Source organism: Pneumocystis murina, assembly GCF_000349005.2.
Source record: "Pneumocystis murina B123 chromosome Unknown supercont1.4, whole genome shotgun sequence".
Classification (NCBI taxonomy): domain Eukaryota; kingdom Fungi; phylum Ascomycota; class Pneumocystomycetes; order Pneumocystales; family Pneumocystaceae; genus Pneumocystis; species Pneumocystis murina.
Window position 1 is genome coordinate 230,866 of NW_017802362.1, and position 20,811 is coordinate 251,676.

Below are 20,811 nucleotides of genomic sequence, written 5' to 3' on the forward strand. Positions count from 1 at the left end.
TCAAGTATATGATATAGGATCATGATAGTTATTTATTGTTAGTCCTAATTTAATTACATTTAAGTCTTTAATTATTATTTAAAAATTCTTTAATGGATTCTAGTAAGTTATAATTTTAATATTTAAGAGCTGAAAAAAACTGCATTTTTATATTTTTAAACATCAATGTAAAATTTATATATATTTGTTGCTATAGAAATGCTATGTTATGTTTTGAAAAATTAAATATTATACTCCAATTCTATATACGGATGCTCCTTGATTCCGCAATTGAATAGTTTCTCGACGTTCCATTATATATAATGCTTTTTGTAGTGCGTACAATGAATAGCCTTTCTAAGAAATATTTTAAAATATATATATATAAAATTATTATCTTACACCATTTATAAATTCTCTTGTAAGAGTAGCATATGATGTACTCCATCCAATTGGTAATCTTTTTCTCAGTTCAGATTCAATTTTATGAACTTCTTCAACTAATTCTTGTCTTGTAATTTGTCCTTCCCCTACTGCATCCATAGTAGATTTCATAAACAATCGTATAGCTTCATCTACATGTTCTTCTGTTGCAACAGTACTAAGTCTAATTTTTGCCAATGCTTCTGATATTCTAATTATTGATTCTAATTGACGTATAGTAATAGGAATACTAGATCTTTCATTGCTATTTTGTTCAACTTGACGGACTTGTTTTCTAATTGCAACAAAATGACTAGAAAGTTTTTCTGCTGCTTCGGGAGTTAGCCTTGGAGCACATTTACTAACATTATATTAGAAACGGGTTCCAAAAAATGTTTATTTACTTCTTGCAATAGCTTATATATTTCTTCATTTTTTCTATGCTTATCTCCCTTGTTGAATTATCATCTACGGTTTTATTCATATGAATATTCATTACATGTGCAGCAATTGTCTAAAATTGATTAAAATAGTATAAAGTAGAAATAAGTCAAACTTTGTCTCTGTTCTCATTATGCTCATCTTTTACAATAAATATCATATCAAAACGTGATAATATTGTTGTTTGAAAATCAATATTGTCAGCCGGACTCTTTATATCATCATATCGACCAAATACAGGATTTGCTGCTGCTAACACACTAGTTCTTGAGTTAAGAATTGTAGTAATTCCTGCTTTAGCAATAGATATAGTTTGCTGTTCCATAGCTTCATGAATAGCAACTCGATCTTCATCTCTCATTTTGTCAAATTCATCAATACAAACGACTCCGCTATCTGCTAATACCATTGCGCCTCCTTCAAGATAAAATTCACGAGATGCTGCATCTCGTTGAATAGATGCAGTAAGACCAGCGGCGCTGGATCCCTTTCCTGATGTATAAATAGCAATAGGTGCTACTTTCTCTACGAATTTAAGTAATTGTGATTTAGCAGTTCCTGGATCTCCCAATAATAAAATATTAATATCTCCCCTCAATCTCATACCGTCTGGAAGTATTTTTTTAGAGCCTCCAAATAATAGGCAACATATAGCCTTTTTTATGTCTAGATTAAATATTAGAATTTATAAATAAAAATTATAATACATTACCTATATTTCCATAAATTGAAGACCCTATACTATTTGCAAATATTTCATATAGATTTGGATTTCGAGAAAGCGTGAGAAATTCTTCTTCTTCTTCTTCAGTAAAGATAAAAGAACTTTTAGAATTTCCATGTATTTCAGCTTGTAGTCCTACTACTCTAACATATGGATTACGAATAGCCACTGCATTACTAGTTTTAAATGATTTATTTTGATAAATTGAATATATCCCAATAACAGTGCACCTACTTCCAGGAGTGACTTTATTTGTAAGATATCGATCAATGCTTAATAAAATATGACGTGGAAGCTCTCCAACAGGTACCATATTTGGAGCTTCTTGAAATTTAAGAACTTGTTGATCAATAAATGAAGATTTCTCATGAATAATAATATAAGGATCTAAAGGACATTCTTTTTTTTCTCCATGAGTTGCTGGATTATCACAAGTTCTTGGTAATTGAATATTACTAAATCCCCCATTTACACTAATTATTTTTATATTACGGCATGTTCTACACATAATATGAAGCCTTGTAGCCTTTGATGACAAAGTTGATGCCCCAATAACAATTCCTGGTATTCGAACTAATTTTGATATATAACTTGCCTAAATTATTAATAAATATTAAATAAATATAATAGAAAAAGACATTAAGGTCCCGAATTAATGTATAATTTGCGTCAGAATAAAGAGTCACTTGACAATCTGGAAATTCTTTCTTAGAATCTGATCCAGAATAAATAATTTGCTTTGCTGAATCTTTAACTGCCATTTCAAACTATAAAAGTTAATAAAACGAACGGAAATTAAAACGAATTAACAAGTGGAAGCATATCTGCTGGATTCGATGTCAATTTATGTGCCAATTCTTCATTAAAACTAATAAGATGTGCAACATTGACATTTAAATAAAACTGTTTTACTAAAATATTATCTCTCAATTGATCCCTAGAATTATTTTTAAAAAATTTGTCATAATTCTTATGTTTATACCTATAAATATAAGAATTATTAAGAATAAATTCTTGAATAAAATCTTTAAATTGTTTTTCAAGTTCTTTAGGAGCATTTGGTTGTATTTCCCCTGAAAGAACACTTGTTGAATAGACTGACGGTTGATCCCATCCAATAACAGACATTATTAATAAAAAAATATCTATTTATCTGGCCTAATATACTGTTTTATTTTCTTTATATTTTTTTTTATTTAAATTGTATTTTAACAAATTCTTACTAGAAAAATTAAAATTATAAGAAAACCGTATAAAATCTTAAGAAAATAACTTACAGTTTCTATTCAAAAATAACATAAAACTTAATTTTATTAACCAATTTCTTGACTTTTTAATTTAAAGGTTTAACGTCATCGAGACATTTTCAAACCTTTAAAATCTGTCTAATAATTAAGATTTGTCAAAAAGCAGTATAAATTTCTTATTTTTTAGAAATAGTAATAATAATTTGTAAATATTTATTAAACAAGTTTATATATTTCTCTTTTAAAGCTTGAAAATTGATGCAAAAACAAGAAAGTTCAGAGTTTTTAATTTCAGACAGAAGTAAGATTTAGATATAATAATATTATGTTAATATTTTAAGTTAATAAGTCTTAGTTTTTGATATTTGTTATGTATTAAGCGGGCCGTACCAAAAGGAAAATTCTGAAAGGCCTACAGCAAAAGATATTCATCCAGTACATTTAACATCTATTCCAAACTACAAAATCTCAGATTTTCAAGAATATTTGTCAAAAATTAATCAGGAATATCGGAGATATTGTCTTTATAGGTTTAGAGAAATAGATGGTAATCTTTATGAGCTTGAGAAAGATATTTTAAAATTGAATTTTAATGATTATGATACAAATTCATCGAGTCGGTCTTCTTTATCATTTGATAATCATTTTGAATCATTGAGGCCTAATAAGGAATATATTTCTAAGTTTTCTTCAGAAAAAAAGTTGGTAACGATAGAAGAATCTTTATCATCAATTCCATTAGTTTATTTTAAATCTAACTTTGAGCTTGAAAATTCAAGAATATTTGATCTAGTTGCGGATAATTCTAAGATTTCTTCTGAAAATTTTGTTTCTTCTAATTGTAATACATTTTCAAATAATTCTATTTTGCAGGAAAAGTTATCATGGTATTTAGATATTGTTGAAGTACACTTGATAAAGGAGATAAATAGCCTAAGCCCTTTATTTTTCTCCGTTATAGACTATTTGCAGGGTCTACATAAGGTATCATCTAATTGTATTGATAAAATAAAAGAGTTGAGGACTAAATTGATTAATAATAACGATACTTTTGTAGAGCCTAGATTGAAAATTATAGAAATTCTAAGAAAGAAAGAGAATTTGGATAGACTGACTCTTGCACTTAAGCACGTCTATAATATTTTGAGTGAATTCTCTGAAATTGGGGATTTAATCAAAAAAAAAGATTATGTTCATGCTTTGAATATAATAGAAAAAATTAGTGAGGAAATAAAAGGAAATCTTGATGGTTCTAGCAATATATCTCTGTCAAATGTCATTGCTCTTTCATCTCTTGGAAAAGAATTGCAGATTTTTAAAGAGGAAATTAGGGAGAAATTATTACTGGAATTTGTAAATGAGTTAATAAAAGACCATAAACAGGTTATTTTATATGTTTCTCCAGAAACTATTACTGAAATTTATTTAAATTTTCAAAAAAAGAATAAAATCAATAAAAATTCTAGTCTACAGTATATTGATTTAGATGAAGATTTACGAAAAAAAATTGAAACACTTATTATAGGGCTTTATATGACAGATTCTATTGAAGATGTATTAAAGAGTTATTATGATGCAATTTTAAAAGAAGTTAAAAATATTTTAGTATATGTAAACTCCTTTAGATTATTTGAATTATAATTAATTGTTATTAGAACATTTTAGATAGTAATAATCCGGTTGACGTAGATCTATTTTTAAATCCTATAACTAAAGAACATACTATTTTAGTAAATTTATTAAAAGAAATGACTCCAAAGAATTTTCTTCAAACAATTGGTACAATTTATGCTTTGGTATATTTATTTATACGGAGACTATCGATTTATCAGAAATTTTTTTTGGATATTACATCAAATTTAGTTGAATTTAACTTTGCTGATAAATCAAAATCATTAAAATCTATAGATATTAGTAATATTTTAATAGCTGTAGTAAATTTTATTGAATCTGAAATGGTTACGATTTTAGATATTAGAAATTATCAAAATAGCAAGTTTTCAGAGAACAATGTCTTTCATTTTTTTTCTTTAAATACTATGTTTTTATCACAAAGCGAGATTTTAACAGGAAAATCAGGAGAACTTCTTCAAAAAACTGTTTTGGCTCAAGTATTAAGTTTCCATATAAATATAGTTAAATTTAGTTATATAGGTTAAACAATCAATCAATAATTATCATGCTAAGAAAATGTCACAAGAAACATTAATTCTTGATAGAGATCGATGGCTTCCTGAAAAATATGTCACAGAGGAACTCGAAAATGCAATTTTTTGCATTATAGATTCAGCAGTTACTGATCCAATATCATGGAAAAAAGACTTTTTATTTAATGAAATAGAAGACTCAAAATCTGATGTAAGCTCCGTTGATAGCACTAACGATAGTTCAAAAAAGTCATTTGTTATTATTGAAGATAAAAAATATTTTATTATTGAATCTTTGGCATTTTTAATTTTAATTTTTCAGAATTATACAAAATTTTTCATTTTAATTCCTTCAATGGCCTATGATATAAGTAACAATTTATTGGAGTTATTAGAGGTGAATTTTGCGAATCAAAATTTACTTTTTTTTAATAATATATTTAGTTATATAATTTCAAAGTTTCTCAATTAATTTTAGGAGCAGGTGCAATAAAAACACTTGGATTTAAAACTATAACAGCAAGACATTTAGCCTTGGCTTCTCATTCATTATCTCTGATTATGCATTTAATTTCTTATATTCTTGAGTTTATGAAAAGACATGTAGGAAATCTTGATCTTTCCGAATTTGATCAAATTAAAAAAGTAATTAATATTTTCTATATTCATTTAAAAATTTAATTGTTCAGGCATATCAAGAGCATCAATCAGAAATACATATGAAATTTGTTAGCATTATGACTGATAGACTAGATGTATTTATGAACTCTTCCTCAGGTGGGTTAAAAACTCTTGATTGGTCAAAGCCGTTACTTCAAGCTGAAGATGGTACTTTAAAAGCACATAGTTATATGGAATCTCTTGTTAAAGATATATTAACTCTTAATAAGATTTTAACAAAATATTTAAAACAAGATACTATACAGGTTAATTCTTCATTTTTATTGAAAGTTCTTAATAAATCATAGGACGTTATGTTCAAAGTATTGGATATTTATATAAATCTGTTGTCAAAAAAATATAATACTCTTTCTTTAGACATACACAATATAGAAGAGTATATTTTTGTAGATGTTAAATATTTTAGTGATAATATAGCTACACTTGGCCATATAGGTCAAGAAGCTAGTTGCAAAATACTTAAAAATGTGGAATCAATGTTTAAGGAAAGGAAAGAGAACATATAAAATATAAAAAATTATAAAACAATAAGTTATATATTATTATCAAAGCACTTTTTCACGTATTTATCATATACATATATTCTGCAATTACATAAGTTCTTCTTTTAAGGAAATTCCAAGTTCTTCGCGAAGTGATTTAAGTTCATCTAAATATTGTTGATATTGTTCTATATAAATTCATTAGATCGATATTTCGATTTTCTTCAACTAACTTTTGTTCTTAACTTTATGTTTAATTCCTTCAAATATTCTAACTGCTGTAGGAAAATCATTTACTCGTCTTGCTGCTCGTAAAGCTTCTTCAATAACCGATGGCATGGGAACAAAATCATATGCAAATGCATTGTTAAGTCCACGTTGTAACTAACAATTCCTTAGTATCAAACTTCCTAACTTCTTGATTTTCTTAATATTTTTACCTCAAAAAGATCTTCAACATTTTTAAAAAATTTTTCATATCTATTTTTATCTAATCAATATCTAATCAACCAAATCCTTCTGGATATTTTTACTTTTCATTAAATGATTCAAAATTATTCCTATCTTGTGAATGTGACATACGTATTTGATTTATAATCCTTTTATTTATTTTAAAAAAACTCATTTCAATCCCATTTAAAAAGCTTTTTTTTAAAACAATATTCATATTTTTTTTTCTTATTAGATAACTTATTTATAAAACTGATCAATCCTTTTATTTGATTTCTTTTTTCACCTTTTTTTATATATATTTATTAGCCTTTTTACGTTCTTTTTTTCAAAGGTTTGGTTGTCTGGTAAAAAAGTATTTATAAAATTGTTTTTATATTGACTTTTCTTGATATTTTTCTATACTTTTAAATCTATGAAAATAATTTATGTCATTTTTCTTGTATAAATATTATGTTTTTATATTTTAAAGATTTCTTAACTTATTCTTTTATTTTTCATTTTTATTGAATAAATTTATTCTTTTTATTATATTTCTTTCTTTTATTTATTAATTTTTCAGCTTCTTTTAAAACTTATTTTTTTCCTTAAGATTTAAGTGTTGGGACGATTTTCAACTTTACTGAAAAAAACCTTTAAGACGCAGGTAGAAAAGCCTTAAAAGCACTAATTAATAAAGTTCTTATGAATAGAAGGAAAAATCGTTTGAATTGTGTTTTCAAAGAGGATTTTAAGCGTATAGTTTACGTTAAATATTAATAAAAATTGAGTTTAATTCTCAATGATATCTGTTGAGCGTCCATTTGGTATTTATCTGTGGTAGAAAAAAGAAAAAAAGTATTTAAAAATAAGACTTAGTTTAATATTAGGTCTATATTTTCAAAAATTTGGAAGAAATCTATTGGTTATCCTGTCGAAAGATTTGAATTTGTAGCAGGAAAAACATATCTCTCAACATGGACAGAAGTACTTGGATTGGTTATATCTTATTATGTTGTAATTCTTGTTGGGAAATGGATTATGAGATTTTTTGCACCAATAAAATTAAATACAATTTGGCAAATTCATAATTTATTTTTAAGTATTATATCAGGATTTTTTTTTCTACTTCTTTTTGAACAAATGTTTCCTATCGTGTGGAATCATGGGATATATTATTCGATTTGCAATCCTAAATCCTGGGCACAACCTGTTGTAACTATTTATTATGTATGAATTAATTTTAATTGATAAAAATGATAAATTTGATTAATTATTTAGATCAACTATTTGATTAAATATATTGAATTGATAGATACAGTATTTTTGTTTTTAAACAAAAAGCCTTTGCAATTTGTAAGTTTTATTTTTTATGTTTAACTAAATAATATTTCTTATAGCTTCATTGTTATCATCATGGTGCTACAGTTTTTCTATGTTTTACGCAATTGATTGGTCAAACTCCAGTGGTATGTGTTTTTTTCTTTTATTTATTAATTATATAATTTTTAGTCATATGTTCCAATCATTTTAAATTTAGGTGTTCATATAGTTATGTATTATTATTATTTTCTTTGTGCTCGTGGTATTAGAGTATGGTGGAAGAAATGGGTGACTCGTATTCAAATTATTCAATTTATTTTTGATCTCCTTTTTGTTTATTTTGCAACATATACGTATGTTTTTTATTACAATATTGACACTTATTAATTAATTATAAAATAGATATTTTGCATATACTTACTTTCCTTTTCTTCCGAACTTTGGAGATTGTGCTGGAAAAGAATTCGCTGCTTTAGTTGGTTGCTTTTTATTGTCATCTTATCTTCTTCTGTTTATTGGTTTTTATGTAGCAACTTATAAATCTAAAGAAGGAAAAGTAATTAATAAAAATTTAAATAAAAATATTCAAAGTCAGAGTCATAAACTTAACGATATTAGTTTTAAAGACTTAAGTAATAAGGTTGTAAATTCTACTGGTGTAAATAGTATAGGAATGACAACACGCTCTAGAAGAATTTAAATATATTTATGTAAATAAATTTTTAAATATTTTTATAATATAAATACATGATCTTTTTTCCAATTTAAGATATTTTAGATCTTGGATATTTTTAATCTTTAAAAGAGTTATTTACCAATAATTATTTAAAGTACCTTTAATTTCTAGATATTTTTTTACATCGGTTTTATATATGATAACTTTATAATGAAAATAAGGCAAGAAATATTAGAATTAATAGAAAAGCTAATAGAAAATATTACTGGGATTAAGGTTGTCCTTTTTTTTCCTTGAAAATTGGAATTAAATTGTTTTTTTTAGAATGAAAATAAATTGTTTTATGAACTTCGTGATAAAATACTTAATATGATTAAAGATTCATCATTTATTGCAATTAATAGGTTTGAAACTAAACGATCTTGTTATGGGTATTTTCTTTCTTTTTTTTTTCTTTTTGATTAAGAAAAAATAAGTTTAGTTGAAAAATTTGATATTCTTTCAGAAGAATATAATAGTTCAATGCTTGAAATACTTTTTAATGAACTTTTTATGGATAAAAAAGTATTTAATTATCATATTTTTATATAATTTTTAAATATATTTTCAGAATGATCCAATGATTGATATAGTTGCATTAATTTTAAGTCTTTCTGACAATCCTTGCAGGAAAAAAAGGATATTTTATGAAGAATCAGTAGGAAATCATATTTATGAAGACTGTATAGATGAAGTTAATGATTCCCCCTTTATTGGCGAACATTGGGAAGAGTTTAATATATATGATGATGAGAAGGAGGAAGAGGAGGAAGAGGAGGAAGAGGAAGATAAAGATGATATTACTTTAAAATCTTTTATGCAAAAAAAGGATACAGTATATGTAATTTTTCTCTTTATTTTTGATATTTTTAATATTTTATTATAGACTGAAAATGTTACTAAAGTTCCTTTGTCTATATCTATTACTATGAATATGCAGGAATTTAATTTTATTGAGGCATCGCAATATTGGAGAACTATTTCGTGTCAAAATGATGTTAAACGTATTGTATATAAGCTTAATTATAATTCAGGTTTTAAAGCATTTAATTTATATTATATTTTTTAAATTCCCAAGATGTTTCAACCATTCTTCATGAAACAAATGTTGTTCGTGAGGTTATTTTTATGTTACAAGGAAATGAAAGTATTCTATTTTTAGGAAATAATGATAATATTAAGGTATTTCTATTTTGATATAAAATTATTAAGATTTTTAGATTAATGAAAATTTTGATATTTCTCGAGTATCACATCCAATATTCATAAGTTTTATGGAATGGTTTTTAAAAAAAGGAAAAATTCTTAATAAAATTCGAAATTTTATATCAAATTCATGTTTTAAAAGTTATTTGGAGGATGTGTTTATTTCTTCTGTGGAAGATTTACTTAGATCTTTGGATTCTATTTTAGCCTATTGTCAATCAATTGCTGGAAATCTAGGTAAAATAGAAAAATGGTTCGTATTTTATTTTTAATAATTATTAGGGAAGAAAAGAACATTAACATTATTATATCTTCAAAATATCTTGGATAAAATTTTAGATCCTTATATTGTTTTATCAGATATTATTTCGGAAATTGATGATACAGCGTTTGAAACTAATATTTCTGATTTTTTGAATAAATTATTTGATAAAGCCAATTTTTATTCTATATGTGATCAACAAACATTTTTATTAATAACTATAATACGATCTGCTTTGTTAGAAGCTTATTTGAAACCATTAGATTCATGGTTTTCTTGTGGAGAATTGCCCGATATTCAAGGATTTTTTATTATTAAATCTACATTAAGACCTAATGATTTATTATGGCTTTCAGAATACCAGCTTAACCTAGCTAATGATGGAAAATTGCTTATTCCAGATGTTTTAAAGAAAATTTCTCAAAAATCGTTGCTTATTGGGAAGTTAAAAAGACTATTAGTCTCAATATTTTCTAAATCAGGCATATTATTTTCTGATATTGATAGAGATATTTTTAAACAATTGAATTCTGATTATGAGACTCGATTAAAACTTTTCTCTGCAAAAATGAATAATGTCTTTGATTCGAATCTTTTTTATGAAAAATCAGAAATTCTAGGTGAATCTTCCGAGTATGATTATTTATTAAATATCTTTAATTGGGTTGACAAAAATTACTATACCACTATGAAAAATTTTCATCATGCATTATTTTATAATGCAGATTTTGAAAAGCATTTAAATGCTATTTTCAATATTTATTGCATGTATAATAACAGCAGTATAATTAATTTTATAAACTTTGTTTTTGAAGAGGTAAAATTATTGAATTAATTTAAACTAATTATTAAATTATTAAGATGGATCGACGAAAAACATGGTGTGATAGGTTTATTTTACAGGATATGATTCAAATTTCATTGAAACATTCTTCTATTGATATGAATCTTATCAATATAAGAATGAAGCCAATTTCGAAAGATAATAATTTATCTAATAACTTTTATATTGATTATAAATTACCATTATCTCTCACTTCAATTATTAGTTTATCATCTCAGTCTGCATATTATAAAATTTTTGATTTTATGTTTCAATTACTTAAAAGTAGACATGATATAAAAAAATATATATTTCTGTTCAGTAATAAGTTATCTCTGGAAAAGAGTTCAATATTGATTTATCGCAACTTATCTCAAATAAAATTATATTTTAATTGGCTAATAAATGTACTAATAAGTTATTTTTTTGATATTGTAGGTTTGTAAATATATATTATATATCATTCTTAATAGTAAATAGGTTATAAAAACACAAATAGAGAATCTAGAGAAAAATATAAAAAATGCATTAGATTTAGATGAGATAATTAATGCTCATAATACATTCATTAATTCTGTTTTAACATATTGTTTTTTAAATTTACGTGTAAGAATTATTATATTATTATTATTATGATAATTTTGATAGTTCAAACGAATACATGATTCAATAATGGAAATCTTTGTTTATGTAAAATCAGTTTCAGATTTAATAATATCATTTCAAGAAAAAGATTCTAAAAAATCTTTACATATGTACTTTATATCAGATGATGACATAAGTAATTTAGAAATTGATAACAAAAATCTGGCTAGCGGAGGATTAAAAAACGAAGAAATTCTTTTAAAAAATCTTATAGATATTCAAAAGAAGACATATTCTATTTTAAAATTTATTATATCAGAGCTTCAGGAACTTCCTCAAGAATTAACTAGTACATATATAGAAATCTTAATGGAGAATATTGAATATGCAGTATTAGATATAGAATCTTAATTATTTTAATTAGAAGTTTTATTTTATTGTTTTATTGTTTTTATTATAAAATTTATCATTTTAGATCATTTTTATTAAAATATATATATTAAATAAGTTTTATAATTCATTAATGTATTATTATGGATTGAATATTAAAGGAATAAATAATTACATAATTATGTGTTTGTTTTAAATCAAAAAATTTTATAGAGAAAAGAATTAAAATTTAATTTTTAATGTACTTTGATAATTTTAAATATTTTTAAAAAAGGTTTTATTAAATAATTTCATATCTTTATTATAGTCCTGTTTTCTTCAATAAATAAATTTATATATTTGAAAAATAAAATGCTTGTTTAATATTTCACATAACTTTTATTTTTTTTTCTAGTTTTTTCTCAACTTTTTGGAAAAAAAAATTGATAATATGATTTAAAAAGCTTACTGTAATCCAAAAATGTCCCTTCTAAAATTGATGTTCGAATTTTTGAGAAAAAAAGGTTTATAACATGTATATTATGTCTAATCTTAGCTAATATAAAATATAAAACATAAAATACTTACAATTGAAGAAGAACATATCCAAGTAATTCTTTTGTAAATAATAGATGTCTTATATATGCTCTATGATGATATTTACATGTGTAACATTCACAATCCTGTAAAAGAGGTAACAATTCAGCTTTATATTCTTCACTTAAAACATTAATTCCAAGAGGCCTTTTATTCTTCTCTATAGATAAAGAGGGCGGAAATTGAAATGTAAAAGCAATACCCGAATCAGAAGATTGTGAAATGAAATCAATTGTGAAGAGATCTATTGAATTTTCTATAGAATTAAGTATTGAATGAGGAGAGTAAATAGGTTCCATTAAAAGCAAAGGTAAATGAAGTAAAGAATTTGGAATAAATTTCGATTGTTCCATATTATATAATGCTAAACCATGAATCCCAGAAACATTAGATTCAAGTATTGAAAAATATAATAGATATAATTCTTTGGAAACTGGAGGTATTGATGCAAAAATAAACGAATTGAGCTGATAATAATGAATTTTAACTCATAAAAAATATTTTATAAACCTTTTTTTCTAATAATTCTATTAACCATGATTCACTTCGCTCAATCATTCTACGAAAACGTTTGTTTTCAGTAACATTATCAGGCTGTATATCAACTGGAGAAATAACCATATCCGGCTTAAGCCTTTCATAAAAATCTATTATGTCTTTTATGTTTATTAATTTGTTTCCACCCGATGCTTCAATATACATAGTTTTCCATGAATTGGGCTTTATAATATTAAATGGACATCGTCTTGCTCCAAGTACAATATAATGATTCATTGACAACGGAACAAATTCCCTCAACGATGAAATACACCTTAATGATGGACTATAATCCTTTTTTTCTTCTTTTTTTACATTAAAGGCTGGATATTCAATACTATTCATTTTTAACATAAATATATGTTTGAGGCCCAAAAAATACTGACAAATCCTCCAAAGCCATGTAAATACCTGTAATTTCACTGCTTTTCAAGTGATCCGGAGTAATATGAGGTACACTTCCTCTAGAAGAAGATATAATAAAATTTGGTGTCTGTATTTCAAGGTTTTTCATTATTTTAAGCCTTCCAGTTCGAATATTAAACTTTTTTAAAAGAATTTTAAAGAAATATCCATTAGAATCAGTCATTTATTAAGAAATATATATTTTTTTATAGAAATATTGATGAATTCTGAAGGTTTTATTAATACATTTTTTGATGACGTTAAAAAGTTGGGCTGAGTAGACGTCAAAAAAAAAAACAGCTTAAAACTTAATAAAATAAATATTTTTAAGGAAAAAAAAAGAATAAAAATCAAATATTTTGTTTTGTATTTTAATTCTGCTTTTTTTTTTGCCTTAAAAAAGCATGCTTCCATATGATCAAGATGTTTCTCATATATTATCAGAAGAAAATATGGAAATTCAGCAAAAAAGAATTATTGAAGCAATTAATAATATACAAGAGAGGTATATTAAACATTTTTATATTTTTTTTTTTAAAAAATTTGAAAAAGTTGTATATTTAAATCAATTTTAAGTGGAGGGACAGGATTTGTAATTGGTAGTGTCTTTGGTAGCTAAAAAATGAGCAATCTTTTATGAAATTTATATATTTAGGACTATTTATGTCTTCTATTTCTATGGATATATCAGTAGATCATAAAATATATGATAAATCGTTTAAAGAACAGTTAAAATATGGATTTAAAGATATGGGAAAACGTTCATGGTTATCAGCAAAAAATTTTGCAACAGTTGGAGCGATTTTTTCAGGTTCAGAATGTTGTATTGAATCAGTAAAAATGGGTTTAATTATATCTACTGTCTAATAATATTTTAGTATCGAGCTAAAAATGATATATATAATGGAATTTCAGCAGGATGTTTTACTGGTGGAGCACTTACTATAAAGAGTGGTCCAAAGGCAATGGCAATTGGTTGTTTAGGATTTTCAGCATTCAGTGCTGTTATAGATTATTATCTTCGTTCGAATTAATAGTTAAATAATTTATGAAATGATTATTTTTAATAAAATCTAGAAGTTGGACGTTTATATATATATGATTTCATAATAATTAGGATTAATTGTCATGTTTTATAAAATTATGTTATATTTTTGAGATTTCGAAAACAAGTTGTTTCTATCTATACATTTATAATTATAAATAGAAGTCAAAATTATCAATATAAAATCTAAGATCTAAAATATTTAATTGTATATAAATTATAGAATATACATTTTAAAAACTTGGGAATAATAATTAAATCTGTGCATGTTTATTAAGAATTTAGAATTAAACATATAACATTTTTTCCAAAAAGCTAATATTAATGATTTAGAAAATCTATTTTATACTGAGGCAACAATTTCGCTAGCCTGGGTTAAACTTTCCACCATACGTAAACACTCTTTTCTTCTTTGAACAGTATATTCACTTTCTTTAAGAATATCATCCAAAATATCTGCTTTATAAAGATTTTCAAGCAATTCTTTTTGCATTCCTTCTTTTGAATATCTATAATTTTCTTAAAAAAAAAAAATATTTAAAAGTGACTTACATAACCAGATTGTACATAATAGCTTTGGGAACCATATCAATCATTGTACGCCGCACAATGTTAAAATATGAATTTATAAGAAGCTCTATATAATTCAAAACAATACAGTTAAGAATAAAGCACTTACTTATTACTTCCGTTTCAATAGTTTCTCTTTCAGACAATGTCCCTGACGCCTTTAAAACAGGAGGCGGCTACAATTGTTAAATAAATAAATACATAAACACAAAACATACTGCTTCCATGGCTGCCATTTTCTTCTTATTTTTAGATGCAAAAAAGCTTCCAAAAAATCCACCATTATCAGTTCCTGGTTCTAAAGATTGAGAAACAGAATTTTCTTTTGTAACTGGTAATGGTTTCCCCGTCTTAGGATCAAGCTGAACAGGTTTTGATTGATTAATTTTGTCATTTATAATGGCCATAGCCTAATTAATTAGAAATATATATATATATATATATATATTACCCTGTGACCATTAAGAAAATCCGGATGAGCTGTATTTATATAACAGGACTCCATTCTATAAAAACATTAACAAAAGATCAATTAAGAACGTTAAATTACGAAATTAAATCTTGTACAAGTTTGTGTGTTGGTTGCATAGCTTTTTTAAAAAAATTAATAACAACCTGATAAAATCTTTCTCTTAATAAAGGATATCGTTTAAATAACTATATCTTTAAGTCATTTTTTACATAATTAAACAACCGTTAACCTGTTTTCCAAGTAATTGAGATAATATTCGTACTAATTCATCATATATGAGATTAATACATTTAATACTAGGTTCTTCAAGTCTTCGTATTTGTTGTTTTACAATTACTTCAAAAGCAGCAGTCCCAACAAATAGAGCAGGAGATGAGCCTGATGAATTATATAAAATAGTTCTAATATCAGTATCTTTAATCTGATCAAAAGGATCAATAGCCTTAACACCATTTGCATAAAGTTCATGAAAGACAAAACTAATTCTAGCCCCTCCGGAAAGTTCAAGACTAGAAAGATCTTGACTATTTCCTTCAAGGATTGTTCTATATTCATTGCAAAATTCAGTAATAATATTAAGCACAATGTTTGCACTATTTCCAAGGAGAGAATCGCCTAATTGTGCAAGTTCTGTTTGATATTTTGTAAGAGCTGAAGAGATTTTAGCCTTAATCTCTGGTAAAGTATTACGGATATGATGCATAAGAATCTAATAATTATTAAAAAAAATAAAAGAAATTTAATAATTACAATATTAAGTTTTCTAGCAAGAAACGGCGTGCCACAATATTGAACTTTAGAACGATAGGAAGGATGGTTTTCAAAGTATTCTCTCTCGTATTCAAGAGCAGCAGAGATAGCTTTCTTTTGGTCGATATCTCTTTGTCCTCTATTAATCACTGGAACATACCCAAGTCGAAGAGGAATTACTCTTCCAGCAAGAATATCTACCACATCCGTTCCCTTATCCCTATATATAAAATATTATAAATCTAAACGCAATAAAAGAGAAAAGTACATAAGATCAATTTTTGTTAAAACACCAATACTTCGTGTTCCTAAATTAAAATAAATATAAAAAAAAAAATAAAGATAATCCAACCTTCCGGATCAACTTCTCGTGCCAATTTTAATCCATCTGAATTTGCAAGATCCGTATTTGCTGCTGTAACAGCAAGAATAATTGCATTCGGTTTGTTAATATATTTTAAAATCATTTCTCTAATTTGTTTTTCAATATCCTAATCTAAAGATCAAAACCATTCTTTTTTCAATCTAAAGGTTTACTTTTGGTTGATCACCCACACTATTAATGTATTAATCTTATTTTACTCCTGAAAGATAAAACTTACGGGACTTTTGTTAATCCTGGAAGATCAACAAGAGTCAATGTCAATACATTTGGACTATATATTCTAAGACTATAGATTCTAAGTCTTTATTCAAAAACTCTACATTCCTACTTAATTGGAATCGGACTAATGCCTTTTGCTCCCGTTTTTGACTCTGTTTCACGAATAATTTCCTCCCGAATTTCATTAAAATCAAAGAATTTCCGCCCAGGCAAATGAAGAAATTCCCCCCATTCATCTGAATTAACATATCCTTCTCCTTCTGTAGCTTTTTCATCTTCTGATTGATTCTCTTTGTTTGTTGTTGATAACCGGTGGATTAACTGCAAAATCTACATTCCATTCATCAATACCACTTCATATAGATATTTATATTCCATACCAGTGGACGTCGTGTAACTATTCTCATTAATCATTCTCTTTTAATATAAAAATACTTACCAATGCCTGTACCACGTGGAAGAAAATCTCTACCAACAACATTCTCAAGTACTGATGATTTTCCACTAGATTGTGATCCAATTACCTAATATTTACTCATCAATACCACCTATTTCTCTTTAAAATTTTATTTTTTTCTCACTGTAATTTGTGGAAGATCAACAGGATTCTGAACACCAACTGTTGAAAATGCATCCTGAAGCCGATTGATTGTCTTAATCAGCTGAGGATCCATTGCTCCGCCACGCAGAGCATTTGTTTCTCCTGACATATCTTGTTCTCTTATAAATTATTTTAGTGGTTTTTTTAACGTCAATCGAGATGTTGACTGACGATTTTCATCTGGAGATGCCTTTTGCTGGTAAAAAGGTGTATAAAGAATATGAAAGGAATAGGATCTGATAAACTAGATAAATGAGAGTTTTAAATCTATAGAGAAGAATATATTGAAAATATATGTATATTAAAATGAATAAAAAAGATAGAATAGAAGGGGAAATTTGGAAGGGTTATAGATAAAAATATATTTGTTGAATATAGAAGATAAGAAAATTTTAAAAAAAATGAATATTCAATTCTTTTTATAGATTTATTTTATAATTTTTTTTAATTAATGTTTGAATTGAAACAAACAAAAATAAAGCAATATAAATATAAATCCTTAATATCAAAAAATAAATATTTCTTTATTGTTGTAGAAAAAAGAACTTGATCGACTTTATACAAATATAAAACTTAGTTTTACATATATATAGAACTTTCTTTAAAAACGTCTTTAAATTTTTATATATTTTTAATTTATACCAAAAATTTCAATAAAAGACTCAATAAAAATATCTTTAAATATTATCAAACAAAAATTAACACTTTTTTCTAAATAAAAATATTGTATTCTAGGTAAAATCAAATAAATTTATATCCAGATTCTAAATTAAATTTTACATATAATTTCTTGAAACAAAAATAAAAATATATAAATTTAACCCATCAAAAATCATAAAATAAACGAAAATTTTGATATCCTTTACCCTTTCTAACCATCATAATAATTCATTTATGCATTTTATATATAGGATCACGTGACATATGGATAAGGCTGTTGACCATTAACGATCTCGACGAGAATGGACGATGCGCAGTATACACTTCTTGAAAAACTTGGTACAGGATCATTCGGTGTAGTATGGAAAGCAGTACGTAGAAAAACAGGTGAAATTGTAGCTATTAAGCAGGTATGAGATTTTGAACAGTTGAAAAAGAATAATTTATAGATTAGATTGATTTGGAATCTACAGATGATGATATAACAGAAATACAGAAAGAAATTGCACTTTTAAGTGGTTGTGATAGTCGTTATGTTACTAAATATTATTCGTCGTTTGTTAAGGGACATAAGTTATGGATTGGTATATTTTTTTAAAATATAATACTTAAATATTTATATATTTAGTGATGGAATATATGGCGGGTGGTTCAGCACTTGATCTTGTATAAAAAATGTATTTTTTATAAATGTATTTATGTGTTTTTAGCTTAAACCAGGACCTTTTACAGAGGCACAAATTGCTATTCTTTGTAAAGAACTTCTTGAAGGTCTTTGTTATTTACATAGTGAGGGAAAGGTATTATTGATTTTTCCATATTTTTTCTTTATTTGTGATTTACTTAAGTTATTTTAGATACATAGAGATATAAAAGGTAAAATAGTATTCATATTTATATTTTATTTATTATTTTTAGCTGCAAATGTTTTATTATCATTTTCAGGTCAAGTTAAATTAGGTTATTTTATAAATTAAATTTTTTTATTTTTAATAAATTAATTAGCGGATTTTGGAGTAGCAGCGCAACTTTCAAGTCACAAATCACGTCGTAATACTTTTGTTGGAACACCTGTATTTAAACATTTTTTATTTCTCTTTTAATTTTTTTTAGTTTTGGATGGCACCCGAAGTTATTAGGCAATCAGGTTATGATTATAAAGTATTTTGTTTTATTTTATATATTTTATTTTTTAACTTTATTAGGCAGATGTATGGTCTCTTGGTATTACTGCCATCGAACTTGCTCGTGGAGAACCACCTCTTTCAGAATATCATCCAATGAGGGTTCTTTTTCTTATTCCAAAGGCTAAACCTCCTGTTCTTGAAGGGAATTATTCTAAAGAATTTAAAGATTTTGTATCTTTATGTTTAATCAAAGATGCAAGAGCTAGACCATCAGGTTTAACATTTTCATTTTTCATTTACTTTTTATTAACATTTTATAGCCAAGGATCTTCTCAAACATAAATTTATTAAATCAGCGGGAAAACCTTCTCTTTTACAAGAACTTCTTGAAAGGAGACAAGAATGGGATATAAGACGAGGAGATAGACCTCATCGTACTTATGTAGAAACTATGTATAGAACTATTTCAAATAATTATCCCTTTATTTTTATTATTATATAGAGATACATTGCCTATCGATAATCATGAAGAATGGAATTTTGATACCATTAAACCAAATATTCTTTTGGAAAGCGAATCTACAGGAACAATTCGGAAAGATATCCAGGAAACTACTACAGTAATATCTTACATTTTTATCATCTTACATTAATAATATATAGGCGTTACGTCGAATCGATCTTAATGTTTATGATTCTGATACTATTAAAGCACATTCCTATAATGTTCAATCAAATCCTTCAAAAAACGAAATTTCTCCTACTCTTATAACTTTAGAAAAAGATAATATAATTAAAGAAAATACTGAGAAAAGGTATAATCTTATGATTATTATATAAATTATTTATTATTTCTAGTATAAATTTTTTAAATATCTCAAATCTTTAATTCTAATAGTACATATTATCGATGAAAAAAAAGCACTACATACAATTAAGCCTGATTTATACCAACCAACTTTTAATCAATCAAATAAAGATCCTGGATATAGATTTTATCATGATATTTTAAATCCAACTATTCAAGAAGTACATTTTCTCCCTTTTTATATAATAATTAATAAAAATAGTTAAAATCTCAAGAGGATATCTATATTTGCTCAAATACTTTAAATGAATTAGCAAAATCTTGGTATAATTTTGCATCTTTAAATCCAAAAGCTGAAGCGTTATTTATTCGCAAACTTATTCAAAAATTAAAAAGGCTTTTTTTCTTAACTTTTTTTAAAAAATAATTAATAGACAATAGCAACACCGAATTGTGTAATACATTCGATTTGAATTTACATTCATCATCTCAAGAAATTTCACTCGATACAAAAGAAATTCCTGCAAATGAAAAATCCCCTACAGACAACTATTCTAAGCAAAACTCAAGAAGTCCTATTGCTGAATTGCTATATATCCGATGGATTGAAGGTTTAAAAAGTCGCTGGCAATTTTCTTAATACTTTTTGGTTTTTATTAGAATAATACATTTTCATCACATCATAATTAACTCATCCAAATAAAATATCATTTAAAATTACATTTCCATAAAAAATCATTAATAATTATTTTCTTTTTAATTTATTATTTCATTTTTCTTCAAATTTAAACTTTGAAAA

At 25.4% G+C, this 20,811-nt stretch overlaps 9 protein-coding genes across 9 annotated transcripts; 5 read left to right on the forward strand and 4 right to left on the reverse strand.

Annotated features, from left to right (window-relative positions):
* Nucleotides 1–51: 51 nt before the first annotated feature.
* On the reverse strand, nucleotides 52–2,695 carry PNEG_01489 (hypothetical protein; the record flags this gene model as incomplete). Its single annotated transcript, XM_007875238.1, has 8 exons — nucleotides 52–336; nucleotides 382–763; nucleotides 807–916; nucleotides 959–1,509; nucleotides 1,556–2,162; nucleotides 2,206–2,334; nucleotides 2,378–2,504; nucleotides 2,550–2,695. 8 exons carry the CDS (start codon nucleotides 2,693–2,695, stop codon nucleotides 229–231), a joined length of 2,160 nt encoding a protein of 719 aa, XP_007873429.1. The 3' UTR covers nucleotides 52–228.
* Nucleotides 2,696–2,960: 265 nt separating this feature from the next.
* On the forward strand, nucleotides 2,961–6,190 carry PNEG_01490 (hypothetical protein). The gene is made up of 7 exons (XM_007875239.1): nucleotides 2,961–3,115; nucleotides 3,170–4,425; nucleotides 4,470–4,925; nucleotides 4,969–5,358; nucleotides 5,406–5,606; nucleotides 5,651–5,887; nucleotides 5,930–6,190. The coding sequence occupies exons 1-7, from the start codon at nucleotides 3,073–3,075 to the stop codon at nucleotides 6,146–6,148; spliced, it is 2,802 nt and encodes a 933-aa protein (XP_007873430.1). The 5' UTR covers nucleotides 2,961–3,072; the 3' UTR covers nucleotides 6,149–6,190.
* A 42-nt stretch (nucleotides 6,191–6,232) lies between these two features.
* On the reverse strand, nucleotides 6,233–6,704 carry PNEG_01491 (cytochrome c oxidase subunit 6, mitochondrial; the record flags this gene model as incomplete). The annotated part of the gene is made up of 4 exons (XM_007875240.1): nucleotides 6,233–6,312; nucleotides 6,358–6,508; nucleotides 6,565–6,604; nucleotides 6,658–6,704. The coding sequence occupies 4 exons, from the start codon at nucleotides 6,702–6,704 to the stop codon at nucleotides 6,233–6,235; spliced, it is 318 nt and encodes a 105-aa protein (XP_007873431.1).
* A 651-nt stretch (nucleotides 6,705–7,355) lies between these two features.
* PNEG_01492 (hypothetical protein) lies at nucleotides 7,356–8,576 on the forward strand (the record flags this gene model as incomplete). Its single annotated transcript, XM_007875241.1, has 6 exons — nucleotides 7,356–7,393; nucleotides 7,444–7,783; nucleotides 7,835–7,909; nucleotides 7,954–8,022; nucleotides 8,066–8,229; nucleotides 8,279–8,576. 6 exons carry the CDS (start codon nucleotides 7,356–7,358, stop codon nucleotides 8,574–8,576), a joined length of 984 nt encoding a protein of 327 aa, XP_007873432.1.
* Nucleotides 8,577–8,762: 186 nt separating this feature from the next.
* Nucleotides 8,763–11,878, forward strand: PNEG_01493 (hypothetical protein; the record flags this gene model as incomplete). Its single annotated transcript, XM_007875242.1, has 11 exons — nucleotides 8,763–8,828; nucleotides 8,877–8,983; nucleotides 9,029–9,116; nucleotides 9,163–9,432; nucleotides 9,478–9,625; nucleotides 9,670–9,773; nucleotides 9,812–10,034; nucleotides 10,080–10,876; nucleotides 10,921–11,316; nucleotides 11,363–11,488; nucleotides 11,531–11,878. 11 exons carry the CDS (start codon nucleotides 8,763–8,765, stop codon nucleotides 11,876–11,878), a joined length of 2,673 nt encoding a protein of 890 aa, XP_007873433.1.
* A 380-nt stretch (nucleotides 11,879–12,258) lies between these two features.
* On the reverse strand, nucleotides 12,259–13,484 carry PNEG_01494 (hypothetical protein; the record flags this gene model as incomplete). Its single annotated transcript, XM_007875243.1, has 4 exons — nucleotides 12,259–12,382; nucleotides 12,425–12,900; nucleotides 12,944–13,307; nucleotides 13,357–13,484. The coding sequence occupies 4 exons, from the start codon at nucleotides 13,482–13,484 to the stop codon at nucleotides 12,259–12,261; spliced, it is 1,092 nt and encodes a 363-aa protein (XP_007873434.1).
* A 295-nt stretch (nucleotides 13,485–13,779) lies between these two features.
* PNEG_01495 (hypothetical protein) lies at nucleotides 13,780–14,409 on the forward strand (the record flags this gene model as incomplete). Its single annotated transcript, XM_007875244.1, has 4 exons — nucleotides 13,780–13,880; nucleotides 13,928–13,986; nucleotides 14,031–14,209; nucleotides 14,254–14,409. 4 exons carry the CDS (start codon nucleotides 13,780–13,782, stop codon nucleotides 14,407–14,409), a joined length of 495 nt encoding a protein of 164 aa, XP_007873435.1.
* A 257-nt stretch (nucleotides 14,410–14,666) lies between these two features.
* Nucleotides 14,667–17,536, reverse strand: PNEG_01496 (vacuolar protein sorting-associated protein 1). Its single transcript, XM_007875245.1, has 16 exons — nucleotides 17,398–17,536; nucleotides 17,256–17,340; nucleotides 17,197–17,213; nucleotides 16,926–17,146; nucleotides 16,815–16,883; nucleotides 16,750–16,768; nucleotides 16,565–16,703; nucleotides 16,481–16,520; nucleotides 16,213–16,432; nucleotides 15,692–16,171; nucleotides 15,541–15,647; nucleotides 15,442–15,496; nucleotides 15,209–15,400; nucleotides 15,100–15,166; nucleotides 14,973–15,057; nucleotides 14,667–14,929 (listed from the first exon to the last, which is right to left on the reverse strand). Exons 1-16 carry the CDS (start codon nucleotides 17,524–17,526, stop codon nucleotides 14,764–14,766), a joined length of 2,091 nt encoding a protein of 696 aa, XP_007873436.1. The 5' UTR covers nucleotides 17,527–17,536; the 3' UTR covers nucleotides 14,667–14,763.
* An 843-nt stretch (nucleotides 17,537–18,379) lies between these two features.
* Nucleotides 18,380–20,126, forward strand: PNEG_01497 (hypothetical protein; the record flags this gene model as incomplete). Its single annotated transcript, XM_007875246.1, has 13 exons — nucleotides 18,380–18,487; nucleotides 18,532–18,661; nucleotides 18,706–18,743; nucleotides 18,788–18,877; nucleotides 18,935–18,953; nucleotides 18,996–19,037; nucleotides 19,083–19,150; nucleotides 19,191–19,238; nucleotides 19,283–19,478; nucleotides 19,525–19,657; nucleotides 19,707–19,824; nucleotides 19,868–20,019; nucleotides 20,063–20,126. 13 exons carry the CDS (start codon nucleotides 18,380–18,382, stop codon nucleotides 20,091–20,093), a joined length of 1,173 nt encoding a protein of 390 aa, XP_007873437.1. The 3' UTR covers nucleotides 20,094–20,126.
* Between the last annotated feature and the right edge of the window lie 685 nt (nucleotides 20,127–20,811).